The 18,206-nt window shown below is 40.7% G+C and overlaps 1 protein-coding gene across 1 annotated transcript in view; it reads left to right on the forward strand.

The window, feature by feature from the left end:
* Positions 1-17,809, forward strand: part of BACE2 (beta-site APP-cleaving enzyme 2) — a gene marked incomplete at its 5' end in the record, with an annotated part of 25,829 nt that extends 8,020 nt beyond the window's left edge. The window contains 7 exons of the mRNA XM_009075355.1: positions 279-495; positions 1,999-2,127; positions 3,310-3,444; positions 6,977-7,078; positions 10,531-10,680; positions 11,858-12,026; positions 17,285-17,809. Of these exons, the coding sequence (XP_009073603.1) occupies positions 279-495; positions 1,999-2,127; positions 3,310-3,444; positions 6,977-7,078; positions 10,531-10,680; positions 11,858-12,026; positions 17,285-17,538 (1,156 nt within the window). The remainder of the gene's footprint in view (positions 1-278; positions 496-1,998; positions 2,128-3,309; positions 3,445-6,976; positions 7,079-10,530; positions 10,681-11,857; positions 12,027-17,284) is intronic.
* Between the last annotated feature and the right edge of the window lie 397 nt (positions 17,810-18,206).

The raw sequence follows: 18,206 nt of genomic DNA on the forward strand, positions 1-18,206 counted from the left end.
AGCAACCTGATCTAGTGAGGAGGTGTCTCTGCCCAGGGCAGGGGGTTGGGACTGGATGATCTGTAGGATCCATTCCAACCCTTGAGTTCTATGATTCTATGACAATTAATTTCTTTTACTTTCCACTTTTACTGCTTTTGCAAGCACTATGAATATCTACTCTGCGGACTTGATTTTTTTTTTTTTTCCACTGTGGGCAAAATTGAGATGGAGCATATTCTGTTGTCTTGCTATGGAAATGAACAGCTCATGCATAAGTGTGTCTTTTCCTTTTAAAGGTCAAGTACATACAGATCTCAAGGGATTGAAGTCACAGTTAAGTACAGTCAAGGAAGCTGGACTGGAGTGCTGGGCACAGATGTTATTACTATCCCAAAAGGAATCTATGGCAGCTACACCATCAACATTGCTACCATTCTTGAATCAGAGAATTTCTTCTTACCGGGGGTTAAATGGCACGGGATCCTTGGTCTCGCCTACAGTACCTTAGCCAAGGTAAATCATCCTTTCCCCAGCTATTGTCTTTCACAGTGACAACAAATAGAGATCTGACTATTAAAACAAAGTGAGCAGGTGATCTGTCACCATTAGACTCCTCCCTTTGAGCCACTGTCTCCTATGGATCCTTTGTGTTTGTTCCAGAAAGAATAAACTGGGTTGTGATGGTACATTTCTGGTGATGAAAACTCTGATTTTAGCTCTTCTGGAATTAATAAGATTTTACAGAGCGTGTAATACCAGAGTATGGGACTAAAAGCTTCTGGTATGTGTCTGGAGGATGTGTATTAGAGATCTCTTGACTTTCCTCGAGACTTGTCCATGGACTAATGAACTTACTTGGCAAGGCCAAGCTAAGACATTTTCCATTCATCAAGTCACAATTGAGATGGAGGGCATAGATGGATAACTTCAGAATGAATATTAGCCACAGTGTTCCCATCAACATAGAAAACCAAGCACATCCTGTTCTTCTGGAGACAAGAAATTCAGGTAGAAGTTGAAAATAAAACCTAAAATGTATAGTCTAAAATTTATAACCTTATTATATAAAACTGAAAATGTGACTGCACATAGTCATAGTTTTCAACCTACACATCACAAACTGAGATTTCTCCACTTTGAACAAATGATTCAACACTGCCTGACAACTCTGCTTTAGTCAAGAGTTGTGTGAGCCTTGTATTGACTTCTGCCATACTTGCTGTTGTACAGTGTTGACAGCCAGACAGAGAAGAGCTGCTTCACAAACTCTGGTTTGGGCAAATAGTGTACTCAGGGCATTTATTTTTTTCCTTCTTCCAAAGACTTAAGAGTTGTTGGCTTCTGAGGCTGCTCTGTGCTTTGCACAGAACTCTGAATTACAGGGAAGTTGCAGGACTCTAATAACTGCAAAGAAAAGCACCACATGCAGTGCAGGGAAGAACCTGTTGGCCAGAAATCAGTTGAAGTGAGTGTGTTTGGAAATGAAGTTCTTCAAAAGAAAAGAGGAAATAAGGAGCATTGAATTCAAAGTTCATTAGAATGAAATCATGTTTAAAAGCTGCAAATTTTCACTTTGAAATTCTGCCTTTTAACTGTGGAAAAGTGAAAAGGGCAAGTTACATTTGGCTGTTCTTATAACCCAAAGTCTTTTCTGAGCAGGAAGTAGTGGTGAGAGTTTCTGCCTGAAACTTGAATTTGAGTTTGAAAACTGCAATTGAAAATTACTCTTGAGCTTTAGGGATTTGGTGGCAGCAACAGCGACAGTGGTCAAGAGTAAAAATGGTTTTAAAAAACAACCGAAACAGAAAAATGACAGATGTTGAGGGTTTAATTACTTATTATGTCTAGAATTCTCATAACCTGGTTGTCAGAAATTCAATTTACGGATGAAAAGTGGTCTTGTTTGAACGATTTGCTCATTCGTTTCTTTGCTAAAAGAAACCTTTTTAATGAATCCTTCTGCATTTCTTTTGTTGTTTTTTGTTTTGTTTTGTTTTGTTTCTCAACACCATCAAGCCTTCAAGTTCCGTGGAGACGTTCTTTGATTCTCTGGTGAGGCAGGCAAAGATCCCCAACATTTTCTCCTTGCAGATGTGTGGTGCTGGACTGCCTGTTTCTGGAAGTGGTACCAACGGAGGTAGTCTTGTGGGTATCTGAGGGAAGGTGTATCTTTGTTAATCTCTCTCCCTCTTTTCTGTGACTATGCTACTTCTGCCAAATTTAGTGGTTAAATATATAGTTTATATTCTTTTAAGGAAAAGTTGAGCACTTTGTTAAAACTCAAGTGGCTATTTATTTTCATTCTCAATTCTCTTTTTCCTTCTCAACTTTGAGTAAAATTCTCTTCTTTAAATAATGTAAAACACAAATGTGGTGGTGTTTCCTCGGGGCAGATTCTGTTACCTTTCTCAAACTGAGTAGTCCCTTACTCAGCTGATGAACTTGTTCGATCTCATCAAAATGTTGCAGTAATATCTTTTGACATGATGTGAAAAGGGGGAGAGGAATCAAGGCTCTTTTGGGATTTTTTGTAGGCTACATATTAAAGGGAAAAATCTGAAGATTAGATCTTCTGCTTGTTGTTACTCTGGAAAGTCTTTCCATCAGTCTTAGTGGGACCAAGAATTGGCCATTTTTTATCTGGAATTGAGAGTTGGAATGACTGTTCCCAAATTATGCTGAAACAAGCATATTAGCACAGGGGTTGATGACAAATAGTTATTTTGCACTGAATTCACATACTGTAAATTGACACACTTGATCTAGATGAAGCCCAAGAGAGAACTCACTTCTGTTTGTGCAGTTCAAAGTCTGATAGTTCACTATGCTCACAGTCATCCTCAGCCTGAGTTTTGATGGAAGCTAATAGTGATAGCAATGACAGGATGGTCATATTCCATTTCAGATGTGTGTAAGAAAAATGAAGTGTTCTTGAACAGTATTAAAGCTTTTCTGATCTGATAAAGTGAATTTATCATGTGTAAGTTTAATATTCTGTCCCACTCTTATACACTGCCCATTTTACACATTGCTCTGAAGATACTGGTTTGATTTTAAACAGTGGAGCTTTCATTACAGAACCAGTGTGATCTTGTAGATGAAGATGTTGGTAATTTGGCCCAGTTCTTTGTCTGAAGCATGATCTATTTAATGTCTAGATGTTTCATACTGCTTAATATTGACAAAGAACTTGTCAGTAAATTCCTTACAAGTGATGCAAAATTAAAATTTTAATGCCCCGTGTATCAGAATTTTTTGCATGTACTTGTCCCAAAACTAAACATCTGGGAATTTAAAGCCTGTGAATTTTTTATTCCTTTCCCTTAGGTTCTGGGTGGAATTGAACCAAGTCTGTACTCAGGGGATATTTGGTACACACCAATCAGGGAGGAATGGTATTACCAAGTTGAAATTCTCAAACTGGAGGTCGGGGGACAGAACCTGGAGTTGGACTGCAGAGAGGTATTTGCCATTCCGTGTTTCTGTCTGTATAAAATGCAAGCTTGGTTGAGAGAAACACTGAATTGATCAGTTTTGTCTTTACAAACAGATGTGTATCACAGTCTCCTCTGAGAATTAAGTGGTAACTTTGAAAAGAAATGAGCCAGCCATGTGAAATGCAGTGTGTACAACAAGCTTGCAGATTGCTTCACAGGGGGCTTTAAAGTCACTGATGGTGGTTCAGTAAATTAGGAACTAAGCCATAACTGTTAAGGCAGCAGTCCACTGAAAAATCAGGCAGATGTGGTTTGGGAGGGCTCAGCCTTGTTCCAGTCCTGACCAAGGTATCTGAACACTGAAGATGGTGCAGTGATTCAGGGAGACAACAGTCTTTAAGCAGCTACAGCCTCTAGTTTTCATACAGTAAAATCAAACCAAAGGGGTTTAAAGCAATACTGGGAGAGCTGCTAAGCACATCACTCGTGTTGGCAGTGGGCAGGTGTCAGCCTGGATTGCTTCATGAAGTATCTCATCCTATGCCTCCTTTTATGTTTTATATTTTTGTAATCTACTTTTTCTTGCTTCAGGCTTGCCACTTACTATTCCTGATGGATGTGTTTTCTGTTTTTATTAGGAATAATGCTCTGCTATCTCTGGATTTGGCTAATGAGACTCTGTTGTTGCAATTTTTATTCCACAGCCATTTCAATTTTTTGTGGAGGATATGTGTGTATGTGTGTGTTTTATTTGTTTCCTGCTGTTGTTTGTTGCTATTCATGTTTTGATTTTAGTTCTACGATGTTCATGCCCTGATTTCATTAGACATGTTAATTTTTATCTTATGCTTTTTCTCTTGGTTGGAAGTCATTGGGACGTGACAATTCTGAAGTTTTTATAGCTCATATAAATTAAGTGAAATTCATGATTAAAATATTATGTGTGCATAAATATTATATTTCCATACAAAATCTGGAAATCATATTGCCATATAAATTATTTAGAATTAGTCACAGCATCTTTCAACTTAATAAGCAAAACAAGGTCTGTTTAAATGCCTCTCTCTATTAGACTGTTAGGAAAGCAAAACCACTGGTCCTCTAACACAAATGTTTGCTTTTCTTTCTCACCTTAAAAAACAGTCAACATGTTTTTGAAGGGGAGCCCTTGTACTAAGAGTTCAATCCATGCTGTTTCCAGAAAACAACTCACTTAAAAATCTAGCAGTGTGTTACAAAAGTTTCCTGTTATTGTTGCTCTTTTCTGAGGAAAGGTTTCTTTCCCATTGTGTGTGAGCACAGCATGCTGGTCACTGGTGCAGAAGGATTATGCCTTCCTGGATCAAGGGAGATCTTCCCACGAAAATTTACAAGAAGAACAGTAAGACAGAGCTAGTATGATTTAAGTTGGGCTAGTTAGGAGCTTGCAGAGGATGCATGATTCACCACATAAGAGGATGAACTGTGTGCCCTCTCTCCTCTTAGCTGTTTTCTAGGAAATGGAACGCTTTTGGAGCTTTCACCAGAGACTACTCCTTTCCTTGCCAGGGAAAAGTTGTCCCCTTGCTTCAGTTCTGGGAATCTGTCCAGTGTCACAGCACAGCTGTGGCCTGAGCCTGGCAGGCAGGGGCTGGGAGAAGTCCTGAGCTGCCAGCAGTGCTCTCCTCATAGGCTGCACTGTTAAATATTAACAAGGAAGGCTAAGAAGGCAAGTAGCTGCCAGCACACTGTACACAGCATGAAAATCACAGAATCAATTAAATTGGAAAAGACCTCTGAGATTCAGGTGCTTTTTCACTAGCTGAGCAATCCCACTACTCCCAGCATTTTGCATGAGGTTATAGTGGTTGACCCTCCTAACTACATTTTTTCCAAGTGTGGCTTCCCAGGCTGCTGCTGATGGCATATTTGTGGTACAGATCTCTTAAAATGGACTCCACAATGCCTTGATATTTCTCTCCACTCTTTACAAGATTTCTGAGTGTCTAATAAATGGTTTCCTGTTTGCTTTTCTTTCAGCTCAGTGTGGCAGCCTGCAGCAGCTCTGTCAGAAAGAAATAATATAGAAATAACTATCAGAGTTACTGTTTTACTTTTTGGTGGGTTTTATTTTTGTCACTGTGCTAAAGGAACTCCATGTGACTTGATAACATATAAACTAATGTATTTTAAATTCACTTGCTGTTTGACCTCTTCCTGAGTAACTTATGCTATATATTACCTTGTGTTTTAGGATTATGCCATAAACATGTCACTGTTCAGTTCTATTAGTCCTGCTGCCTAAGCTGGCAGCAAAAGTAGTTAATGCTAACAGCTGCCACTGCTACTTGCAATTTTTTTTCCCCCCACAAGGAATCAATTTTTAAGGAGTTGATGAAAAAAAGATTTACCTTTTAAAAAGTTTATACTTTGTTTACTGTATCTGAAGTTTGATGAAATCTCTTAATCTGAGGGCTGGGGGGGTTAATAATAAGAGAAATCACAGAATATTTGGAGTTGAAAAGGAACCATGAGATCATCAAGGCATCACATCTCCAAGAATTACACCCTGTGCCTGAGTGTGTTGGCCAAACACTCCTGGAGCTCTGTCAGCCTTGGGGCTGTGCCCACTGCCCTGGGGAGCTGTTCAGTGCCCAAACACCTCTGGGGGAAGAACCTTGTCCTAATATCTAATCTAAACTTCCCCTGACACAACTTCAGGCCATTCCCTTGGGTCCTGTCGCTGGTCGCCAGAGAGAAGAGATCAATGCTTGCCCCTCCACTTCCCCCCATGAGGAAGTTGTATCCAGTGGTGAGGTCTCCCCTCAGTCTCCTCTTCTCCAGGCTGAACAGAACAAGTGCCCTCAGCCTCTCCTCATATGGCTTCCCCCCAAGGCCCTTCACCATCTTCATTGCCTCTCTTAATGTTCACTTAGGGGGTTTTGTGCAGATTTTGAGGCAGCAAGACTGAAATTTCAAGTTTCTTTGTACTTGCTTTTATCTATGTTTTAATGGTTTCCAGCAATCAAGACAGAAAGGTGTGGCATTTGTACTCTTGAGCCAGTACCAGCGTGTAAGAAGGTCTGATTTTCTCTGACTGTTCTGAAATAAGATATACCATCCATTAAAACCTAGTGCTGTGTTGTGTTTAAACTGGAGTGAGTTGTATCGATGATAGCAGTGACCTTGGTTCCGGGCTCGGACGTGTGTGTGAGCTACATGAGCATCCTTAGCACCTGTCTGTACTGAACATGAACTTGCTTTTGCTCCCTGAGAAAGGGACCAGGCTTTTTACAGCACTTTGGCCATTTGCACCATGTGTGGTGCCACTCAGTAATTTCCTCAGTGCTGCAGATAAACTCAGGCTTGTGTCTAGGCTGATGTATCTTGCTTTTTGCTCTCAGACTTCATTTGAATTCAAGCTGTCAACTAGAGAGAGCTGCTGACAAGTATGACATGCAGGTCTGGGAAGCCAACTGCCAAAAAAACCTTTGTTATGGTTATGAAACAGTGGAATCTGCATTACAGTAACTACAGTGTGCAACTTCTCTCCTTTTTTTTTTTCCTCCCCTCTCCAGTACAATGCTGATAAAGCAATAGTAGACAGTGGAACCACACTCCTTCGTCTGCCAGAGAAAGTCTTCAGTGCTGTGGTGCAAGCAATAGCTCGCACATCCCTGGTAAGCTAATGGCATTCAATCTGCTCAAAATGTGAAATTCCTTGTAAATGATCACGTGGTCTTTGACAGGAGTGTCATCTTTGCTGGCTGCCTTGTAACTCATAGGTTTTTAACCTGAGGGAAGCAAAATCTTTCCTGATCTAGTCCTGTTAATAAGTGAGAAATGACTGATAGTCTTTGATGGAAAGGGAAAAGGAAAAGGAAGGTACAGACATGGACAGCCAAGAAGTCTGTGTATGGAAATGCATCAGAAATGGGGCAGACGTGGAGTATTTTGTTCTAAGAATTTCAAAAACATGGACATAATCCCTGTTGCTCTGATTCAAAGGATTAAGTGCAAAAATCAGTCCTTTCATTCAAAACAGAGCGTTTAGAAAGTAGAAGAACCTGCTGCTGCAAGCAGTTCCTTTCCAAGTGTAATGCTTATTGCTGTATAGAATAAATGTCATTCATTAGGATTATTCATACCAATAAAGCTGCTTTTGACCTTCATTATTGAATTATTTATGTTCAGAAGCATCTTTCTTTGGAAATAGAGTGGGCTTTAGAAGTAGGGCATGGGGATGGTGGAGTTCTCTGTGTATAGACTAGCTGAAGCAGCAGTTTCTGCTTAATAAAAACTATTCATAAATTTTTGTTCAATACAAGGAACAGCACCAAGAATGTTAAAAGATGAAGAATAAATCCCAGATATTTCAGTGTGAACAAATTTGATATTTTTGTCATGGATTCACAGACAGTGGCAGTTGATGCAAATCATAGGAAATACAGTAAGCAGCTGTCCAAAAGACAAATTATTTGCCAGTGTGCTGATAATTCAGGATTGTGATCCTTTTCCTACCTGATTGAGAGCAGAGATTTGGCATGAAGTGTTCTTCACTGCCTACAGATGTCCAGTATCTGAAATAAATGTAGCAGTTACCTTATACAGCTCAGCTTCCCTGCTTGACAAGTTCTTCTCTTTGCAAAACACTTCAGTGTTGGCTGGAACAATTTCAGTCAATGGGGGGGAATTGCAAGAAGCCAACCCAAGGGCTCTCCTAATGGCACACTGTGGACAAGGCATCCTCCTGTGAAGTGGGTCACAGCAGTCCACACTCCTCTCTGATGCTGGTCAGGACACTTGAACTAGGCCCTTCCACATGGCAAGTAAATAGTGGACTGATCAATAAGGTATTAGAGGGGAACCACTCACTCTCTCTGCTTAATGGGTTTTGTTCTTCCTATTAAAAATGCATAAACTAGCTCTCCTCTTTTAGGGTTTCTTTTTAATCTCAAGGACCTTGCTGCTGTACCCCTTTCCCCCCACACACCCCAGAAGGTACTGCCACAGCTCTAAACAAAGGAGATAGTCTGCTAAATAAGAAAGTAGTTATAGGATATAAGAATCAGATTCCAGCTGTGTAGGAGCAATGTCAAGAAAATGGGTATTTTCAGCAATTGTACCACAGCATCACAACCAGCCTCTTAGCACTCTGTGCTTCTGGCAGGCTATGAACCACTGAAACATAAAATCATCTGCTGTAGTCAGAAATACTTCTCTGACCACAGGTGAGCCAGGTTAACAAGTTCCTGCTCCTAGTAGCTTGTTATGATCTTCCCAGCCAGATGTTATTTCCCCCTCTGGTGTGCTGGGATAACTGCATGTGAAGCATTCCTTTATTCTGCTCCATTAAAGAACAAGGGTATGAGTTTTGTTCTCTTTAGTGGTGTAGTTTGGTTTTTTACACCTTACTTATTTGGGCTGCAGTCTTTTGGGGAGCTGCAGTTTGGTATTGGCATGTCTGAAGGGTGGTGATTTTGGCAGATGGGCCGAGATGAGCCATGGAGGGGGTGGCACCTACTACAGGTCACTGAGGTGAAGTCAGGATGATGTTTCTCTTGACAGCATTAGTACAATGCCAAGTTAACAAATTAAAGAAAGGAAGGTCCAGTAAACCTAAAATCTTTATTTTTGTAGCCTTTTAGGTATCACGCTCAGATCTCCCTAATGCATTGCTTCAGCATACAGAAGTAAGGCAAAAAATTACAATGCAAGAGACAGACAGTCTTCCTGGGAAATTGAAGTAGGCACTTAAAACAGAGCACTTTTTAGTAGGGTTGGACTTGATGATCTTTGAGGTCTCTTCCAACCAGGTTGATTCTATAGGGTTGGTCTGTTCAGTCTAGGTGCTATCTTGCAGGTTTTTCTCAGATCACAAGCTCTGCTTTTCAAGAGAAAATAGGAGGAGTGGAGAACTGTATTTTTTTCAGCAGGTCTGACCTGGGGCTTAGCTGTGGGAGGCAGAGCATTCTGTCCCATGCCAAGGGATGTACTTAAGCATCGTTGAGAGTTCAGGGTAAAATCAACCTGTTTGTGATGGTGAGTCTCCTTGTGGGACCAAGAACAGAGATGAGCACTTGGAAATATGAAGTCTTTGTGCAGCCCTAAGAAAAATTTCATTGACAGGTGTGTGGGGTGAATACTTGTCACCTGTAAAATGCCATATAACTAATGTATGATCTGATGGTCATAAAATAATCAATATCACAGATAAATACAAATGAGGAGAGTGGAGAGGCTGAATTCCATCTTTTTGTTCACCCAAATAGAAGGTTTTGGCTGTGCAGCCTGAGAACAAGATATTGCTGTGAATGCTGCTTCATGGGGGAATAAAAATAAGGACAAAGTAATGCAGTAAAACAAGGTTCCTCCTCTGATCTGGCAGCAGGTCAGCTTCAGGGAGCAAGAATATTAAGCAAGATGTTTGTCTTAGCCAAACAAGCTCTGTAGGGGTTTGCTTTTTGCTTTGTTAGTTCCATGGATATAGTACTGTTAATCAACCTTCTTTCAAAAGCATGTCAGGTTGTACTGGTAGTGAGTGGCAAGGCAGCAAGAGACAGAGGGACGTGTTCCTTTCAGTTCACTGTAGGAAACCTTGATTCCCTTGGATGCCAGGAGATTTTTGGCTTAGCCCTTGGCTTCAGAACTCTAAAGCTGAGTAAGAAGCTGTAGGTGTGTGAGGAAGGGAGATGACTTCATTACGTGTTCATGTGGTTTGTATTTTGGTTTGTGTTGTTCCTAAAATGTCTGCTGCTTAAAAATGTTGGTGTTTGACCCGATGGGAGGCAGGGAGACACTGCTTTGGCTCTGCAGTGCTGATTGTTCAGGGAGGTCACACGTGTTCGTTGCGACAGTCGAAGTAATGAGACATAAATGGGGAGGGAAGGGAGAGCTAAACTTACTTTTGCCTCTACCCTCTTCTTCCAAGTCATAATGGGTTATGAAACACCTCAATTTGGGGTTTGGGTTTTTTGTTTGATCCTTAAAGAAAGCAGCTCAGATTTGTGTCTGTGCTTGAATTTCTCTATGGGAAAGAATTAATGAATAGTGGGAGTGATCAATTGCAAAAATCTATAAAAATATATGTAATCTGTACATATAACTTTGTTTGTTTGCTTTGTTTTAATAGATACAAGAATTCTCTTCTGGTTTCTGGACTGGTTCACAGCTTGCATGCTGGGATAGAAATGAAAGACCCTGGTCCTTATTTCCCAAACTCTCCATTTACCTGAGGGCTGAAAACTCCAGTAGGTCGTTTCGGATCTCTGTCCTACCACAGGTCTCAACCTTCTTTGTTTATTCATCTGTGCATTTATTTTTGCCATTATAAAGCACATGCTCTTAAAAAATAGGAGCTATTTTCAGCAGTAATAGAGAGCTGGCTTATTGCATGCAAGGGAAATCTTTTTTAATCAAATTTTAAATTGGGAAAGTAACAGACTTGTCAAACCTAAAACCAAAAAAAGAAAAGCACAGTTTCCCCCTCAGTGCAGTCCACACAGATGGGAATGATTTTTTCAATTTGTCAGGAAAAACAGGCAAGTCTTTGTTTTGTTTTCATGAGCTTTAGCCACATCAGATGTCAATACAGAATGTCTCTGGTCGTTTTGATCTTCTCGTTTTGGGAAGCAATTGATTTGTTTCTCGTGGCATTTTGAGTTGGAGCACTTCTTCTGAATACAGAAACATTGGCAAGGACCCTTTGTGATCTCTTCACCAGTTTCTGTAACTTAGTTGGTTTATCTTTTATTAATATTCCATCCCAGCTTTTACAATATAATGTGCCACTTTTATTTTTCCTCTCTGGCTTCCCCTCCCAGCCCCTCTCAGGCTGCAGTGCTGGTATCCTCTGACAGTACTAATACAGTCTTTTACCTCAGGGGACAGGCAGGAGCAGAGGAGAGAATGAACCTATTAAGTACACTTTAACTTGAAATATAGTAAAGCCTTATGATATGCTTTTTTCTGTATTGATCATGTAGCTTGGCAATCATTCATCTTCCCTGAGGAGACCAGGGGTAAAATGTGACTTGAATTTATAAATCTAGAGCCTTGAAGCTGACACTGAATGCTCTGAATCAACTCCAACCTGATAATTTTATTAATAACAAACCTGTTCTCTAATTTGAGTTCATATCCCAAGTTCTTTCTCAGCTATCCTTCCCTTACGGAAAACACAGTAAAAAGTAACTCTTGTGAATTTGCTGTTGACCTTCACGTAGTAACTGACTGTGTTCAGATTTAAGCTTAGAATCCCTGAGCTTTACCTCTTACCTGCATATAAGCTTTGACCAGTTTTAAATCATGTTCAGAAATCTGTTTGCCCCTATTCATTCTCTGTTTCCAGTGGAAGTTGAGTGCTTGACTATAAAAATCGAAAGGTCTGAACTTCTAACTACTGTGTGGTGTGGCTTCTTACACTCTGGCTCTGTTGTTTTTTTGGTTTTTTTAAATAGCTTTATATTCAACCCATCCTTGGAATAGGAGAGAATTTACAGTGCTACCGATTTGGCATCTCTTCCTCCACAAATGCTCTGGTTATTGGTGCTACAGTCATGGAAGGCTTCTATGTAATATTTGACAGAGCCCAGAGGAGAGTGGGATTTGCAGTGAGTCCATGTGCAGGTAAGAGAAATACTGCTCAGGGCTTGGTGTCTCAGAGAAACATCTTTGCTGATGGGGAGAAATGTGATTACTCATGAAGTGTGAAGGGTGTATTCTGAGCAATCCCAAGCTATCCACATTTCAAGAGAAGGGAGAAAAAAAGTGCTGTATTGCACCCAACAGTCTTTTGCCATGACGTGAATCAGCCTCAGCTCACCATGTTCTTGCCTCTCACAGATATCTTCTTCCCAAGACATCATCTGTCTGTGCATGCAGTTTCCCATCAGGCAAATCCTTGTTTTTAAGGCAGTTTCATTTTTGTGTAGTTCCTGTTCTAAGTTGTGGATAAATGGATTCTTCAACTAATTTTTGCAGTGTGCAGTGAAGGACCTTACTCATGCTTTTCTCTTAATGTAAATTGAGCCTTTTCAGCCTCTCAGAAATTCACAGAGAGCGAGCTGAGATGAAAGTGGGACTCAGGACTTGTGGTGTTTGTGTTGGTTCTAACCGAATAGTTTTCTCAGTGTTAGTAGAAAACCCTTAATTTTTTTATTTAGCAACTGAGGAGCTATGAAAGAGCTCATAATTTTTGGCTGATTTTACTGTGCTCATTACTTCCCTTGCTTTTTCATCATTTCTCTTATCTCACCAAGGGTAGCTAGAAACAGAAGTTTTGGTGTTTCCTCTTCTTGTTCAAACATTGCTTTGGCATCCACATACAAAGTGGGAGAGGAGGGGAAGGAGGTGCACCCACATGCAAGTCTCTGTCCCAAACAGAAGGGATCTATGTCCTGAAAAACCTTGTCTCACATGAGATTTGCATGAGGAAAGGACTAGGGTGACAGTGCTGCTTTAATCTGCAGTATTTGTGTTAGAAAGGGTAAAGGTAGTAGGACTTGAGTGCTTAATGCAGCCAGGTAATAGAAGGGAAAAAGAGAGGTAGTAGCTAGCTGAGTTGTATCTCTAGGGCATTTTAAAAGCTACTTTTTTTTATTTAATCTCTCCATTGTTAGTGCGTTCAGAATTGTCAGCTTTGAGCCTGCTATGAAAGAAAATCTGGATATTGATATGGGTTCCTTAATGGAGACCTCTGTCAGGTACCATGCAGTGATGAAAGACACGTTTTGAATGTAGCTGTTAGGAGAGTGTGACTAGACAAATACTGCAGATGAGGTTTTCCTGCTTTCATTCTGCCTTGTGCTTCCTGGCTGCAGTTTGAGCAAGTATAGTTTGAGCCTCCTGTCCCTGTCATGCTGCAGCCATTAGTGGAGAGGGGAGGAGATATTTTGACAGAACATATTGAATGATGTGTGGTTAGCAGGGGACACAGAGCAGCTGGTGTGCATAAGAACAGCTTTAACAACACTTCTTTGTTGAGAAAAATAATCCAGGAACCATAATAATACCTTAATGTTAATATTGCTACCTAAAAACATAGAGTTTGGCCACTTCATGTAGTTCTTCCACCTCACCTAGAGAGGAAGAACTGAGCTTGCTGACTAGAAGTGCAATTGGAATTTGCAGGAGCTTGGACACATGGCAGTACCCAGCTGATGCTCCAAGACACTTGCTCCTTGTTTCTTTGTCCATGTTTCATGCATATGTCTAACCTAGCATCATGGGAACTCAGCTTCTTGAGAAATCAGCTGACACAAGCCACTGACTGAGACAAGATCCATGGATTTGTCAGGCTCCACTCACATGGGGAGCTGACATTTTGCTGGATGTGCCAGTTATTCTGAATTCACTTCTTCACAGCTTGTGGTTTCCATATTTAACACTACTTCCATCAGAACACCACAGCTGTGAGTGCAGTGTGAGGGATTAAGCTGCCTAACTGGCTTCCTGTGGAGGCCAGTCATGTCCTCCATAGCAACTCTAGTAATGTCATTTGTTTGGAGCTTTGTAGTCTGTGGGCATAAATTAAATGGGGTTACTGGTGGCATGAATCTTCAGAAACAGAGAAATGTAAAAGGCCATTTGGTGTGGCTTTGCCGTGACCTTTGCTTTCTTAGTGTGAACAGTAAATTCATGTTTTTATAAGATGTTAAATGGGTACGTGCTGAATACAAAAAAAAAAGTGAGGAGAACAGGACTAAAAGTCTTAATTTCACTGAACTCCCAAGTTACTATTGAGACTTGGCTGGAGATGAGAACTGGCTTATCCCACAATACTCCTTGAACCATTTTCATTCTCCAGGATGTACCAAGAATGAGGAGAGTTAGGCAGTTGGCTGTAGGAAGCTGTTCTGTTTTAACAGGAAAAGAAATCAGTTTTTTCCTCAATAAACCCCTTAAGATTTATTCAAGCAAATAGTTTCAAGTTGCCTGTTGATAACCCACTGTATAGAGGATAACTAGAAAAGATCCTTTCTTGATTCAGGATGTTCAGATCAATGAGTTTGTTGTAGTGAAGCAACCTGGAAGTGTTCCAGGCCAGGTTGGATGGGGCTCTGAGCAATCTGGTCTAGTGGAAGGTGTCCCTGCTCATGGCAGGGTTGTTTGAACTAGATAATCTTTAAGGTCCCTTCCAACCCAAACAAAGGGAAAACAAAATAAGGAAAGAAAAAATTGCAGCCCTGCAGGAAAAGAAGTGGGATTATGTTGGGCCTTAAGTTGAATGGAAGCCAAGGGTGAGGGCTGGTGAAACTAAATAACAAAGGACAACATCCACTAATGGCATTCAGGAAGGTTCAAATTGGACATGAGGAATTTCTTCTTCATCAAGGTGGTGAGCAAGTGTGAGTGTGTTTGAATTCTACACAAATGTTAGAAAATAGCATTTTTCCAGAGGTGCCTTTTTTGGTCCCTTAATCATCAATAATGGAAAAAAAAATCTTGTTTATTCAAGGTCAGAAATGTGTTGTAGATAGCTGTCACCAGAAGTTCTAAAAAAATACCCCCAAATATCCTAAATCAATTAATATGTAATATGCTAAGTGTATGTGACTCTTGGTTTATGTTAAGGATTTCTTTGAACAATTTAGGCAAATTTCCTCTCAGTTTCTCTGGGGGTGGAAGAATGTGAGGGAAAACTTTTGTTTTGGAGGGAAGAAAGCAGAGACTGTGCTGCTATCAGGCACTCTCAAAATGTAATTTAAAATGTCAGCCACTATGGCAACAGTTTTGTATTGTCTGTTTAATAGGAGTAATTATTGTACTCAAGCCACATAATGCGTAATTAGGGACTGTTTATTTTCAAAGCTATCTCCAAGGTGGAAAATTGTACTGCTTTTTTTTTTCCCCCTACTCCTTCAAAATACTAGATTCCTAAGTAGTAATACTTATGCCTTGCATTTCAGATCAGTAGTGAATATGGTTTGGTTTGGTGTTGCTGCAGAACTTGATACAGACAGGTGAAAAGGTGTGAGAGGGTGAGATGTCACAAAGAAACAATTTGCACAGCAGACAAAGTGCAATCCTGGGATTCTGAGCAAAGAAAATATTTCTGCCACACACCTTCTAGGTAGTTTTATACCATCTGATGAGAGATTTAGTGCTTGGTATTCACCAGTGTCAGGGTCCTTGTGGGTGCAGCCTCAGTCCACTCTTATTGCTGTTAGGGAAGTCTTCCCACCCTTGCAGCTGGAGAAGGGGTTGGTTCACATGAGTGATCCTACAGGAAATTCCTTGTTTGGGCATTTTTTTTTGTTATGACAGGTTGGTTTTCCATCTGATCTGTGAGTTGCAGCCTCCCATTCCCTAACAACACAAAAGGTGCAGTAAGGGACAGGAGTGCGAGCAGGACTGTCCCTTTCAGCACCAGCCAACAATGAGGTTGAATTAAGTTTAACAGGACCTAAATCTTGAAATTCTATGAGGTGTTGGGAGGCCAGAGACTGAATACCATCTAAAATCTGTGAAGATAAAGCACTCAGCCTATTGTGCATTTGTTTCTCCACAAAGAACCTTAAAACCCACCCTTCTGCCCTTCCAAAACCCAGACTCCTTTCTTCCTTCCAAGGGCTATTTTGTGCTTATCTCTTTAGACATGACTGATGAAACCATGTTTAAGAGGTGAATAAATAAGAGATACTGTTTTCAGTAGATAGGATCACTTACCATTGAGCAAGAGTGTGTCTGTATATAAAATCAACAAGAAATTAAGCAGTATGGTTAAAACTGAGACCTGTATTAAAAAAAATACTCAGATGTGTCTTGAATTACCTGACTAGAGAAGTGAATTACAACTGTTTGGAAGACTTGTTAAAACACACAGGCAGTACTAACTGCAGACTCCTAGTTGCCCCAAGTAAGCTAAAAGATGTCCATCCCTGGCTATGCACCTGCAGGTATAAAATGCTCCGAATATTTTGTTGCCCTGGGCAGCTCACTTGCTCTGCCATTACAGTACCTGTAGCCCTGTCCACACCCCAGGGGAACTTTGCTGTGCCTGCCACAGTTACTGTGACAACCATGGGCAGCATAATCATTTTTAGCAAATACTGGTTTAACAAGTAAGGGTTTGTGATGGTAGTGAAACAAGCCACGCAGTCTGTGATGTTACCAAGATGGGTGACTGTTCAAAAACAGCTCCCCAGGCATCCCTTCATACTTCTTGCCTTAACTTTGCCATTTTCTGAGCTGCTTGGTTAGTTCTCCCTCCCTGCCCAACAGCACTGCTCCTTGATATCCCAGCTCCTCACTCCTGACAATGACCTTCCTCTCCACTATTCCCCTTTTGGGGGGTTTGTTGCCTCATCTCCCCTTCCTTCTGAATTTTCACCTCCACCCACAGGAGTCTCTGTGCTGCTTTCCACCCTGCTCCTTCTGTTCAGGGTACAGTCCTTTAAGGTATTTGTGAATCTAATGGACCTGCATGCTGCCCCCTAAGACCCTGGAAGATAGTAAACACAGAAGATGCAGGAGTCATCTGAGGTATTCTTTCATTTGTTGGAAATACCACAAACAGAGGAAAACTGCCCAGGCCTTGACCTACAGTGTAGGTGGTGTAGGATATTAAAACAGAATGGTTAGTCCAGAGAGAAAAGTGATCCCGTGGTTTGAGCTTTGACTTGGGCTGGGAGAGACCTGATTTAAATGTCTGTTCTCTCTATAGATGTGGGAGTGTCATTGTCTCCTTCTGCTTCAGATTCCCTTTTTTTAGCATCAAATTTTCATAGCATTTTTCTGCAATGAGAAATACAATAAAACACGAGTGTGCTGTGATGTGTGAAGCTGGAGGAAAAGGGATACACAGGCATTTAGGCTAGATCTTTTGTTCTTTGCTTTTAAGTTGTGCCTACAGACTTACTGTTTTTCTCTCTGCAATTCCTCAGAAGTCGACGGCTCTCCAGTGTCTGAGATTGAAGGCCCTTTCACAACAGCAGATGTTGCAAGCAACTGTGTTTCCAGCGTTTCTTTCCATGAACCAGTGCTGTGGATTGCCTCCTATGCTCTCATGAGCCTGTGTGGAATTATCCTCCTCGTACTGATCATCCTGCTGCTCATTCCCCCGCGGTGCCAGCACCGCTACACGGACAATGACGTGGTCAACGACGAATCCTCCTTAGTGCGTCACCGATGGAAATGAGGAACCTGATGGTGAAACCTGAGACTCAAACAGAACGAAGAACAGACAACTTTGCCAAGGGGAAGAAGCCAATGCCTCGGTCCTTTCTACATTCATGACAAATTGCTGTTGAAACCCCACCAAATATCCTGTGTCGTAACTTTTATAGCTTTATTTTCTAACACTGATTCTGAACCAAAGCACTGTTAACCACCTCTGAAGTGCTAAGGTACTGGATTTGCTTCTGCAGTACAATGAGCTTTTATGCTCTCAACAGTATCTTCTTTAAAAATAAAAAAAAAGATTAAAAAAAGACCAAAAAAAGATAAAAGCCCACACCATGATGCTCTTCCGCTGTCTGAACAAAATTGTCTATCCCTCTTTCACAAAGGAGCTGTCAGTATTTTCTAACTAATCAAGCCCTGACTGTAGAAAAAAAAAAAAGAGAAAACCCTTAATAATAATTCTTATTAATTTCATTAAATGAATACGAGAAAAACCCTTAATAATCATTCTTATTAATTTCATTAAATGAATACTGCTTTCTGTTTACATCAGTTTATTTTGAAACTGTGCTTATGGTGCAGGGGAGGGAGAAAAGTCAGACTTAAGCAGCAGAGAAAAGCAAGGGAGGTCAAGAAGAAATGTTGATTTGTGGTTTCTTTTCCTCAAGATCACTGCTGCCACTT

The sequence above is a fragment of the Acanthisitta chloris genome, unplaced genomic scaffold, assembly GCF_000695815.1.
Source record: "Acanthisitta chloris isolate BGI_N310 unplaced genomic scaffold, ASM69581v1 scaffold16615, whole genome shotgun sequence".
Taxonomy (NCBI): Eukaryota; Metazoa; Chordata; class Aves; order Passeriformes; family Acanthisittidae; genus Acanthisitta; species Acanthisitta chloris.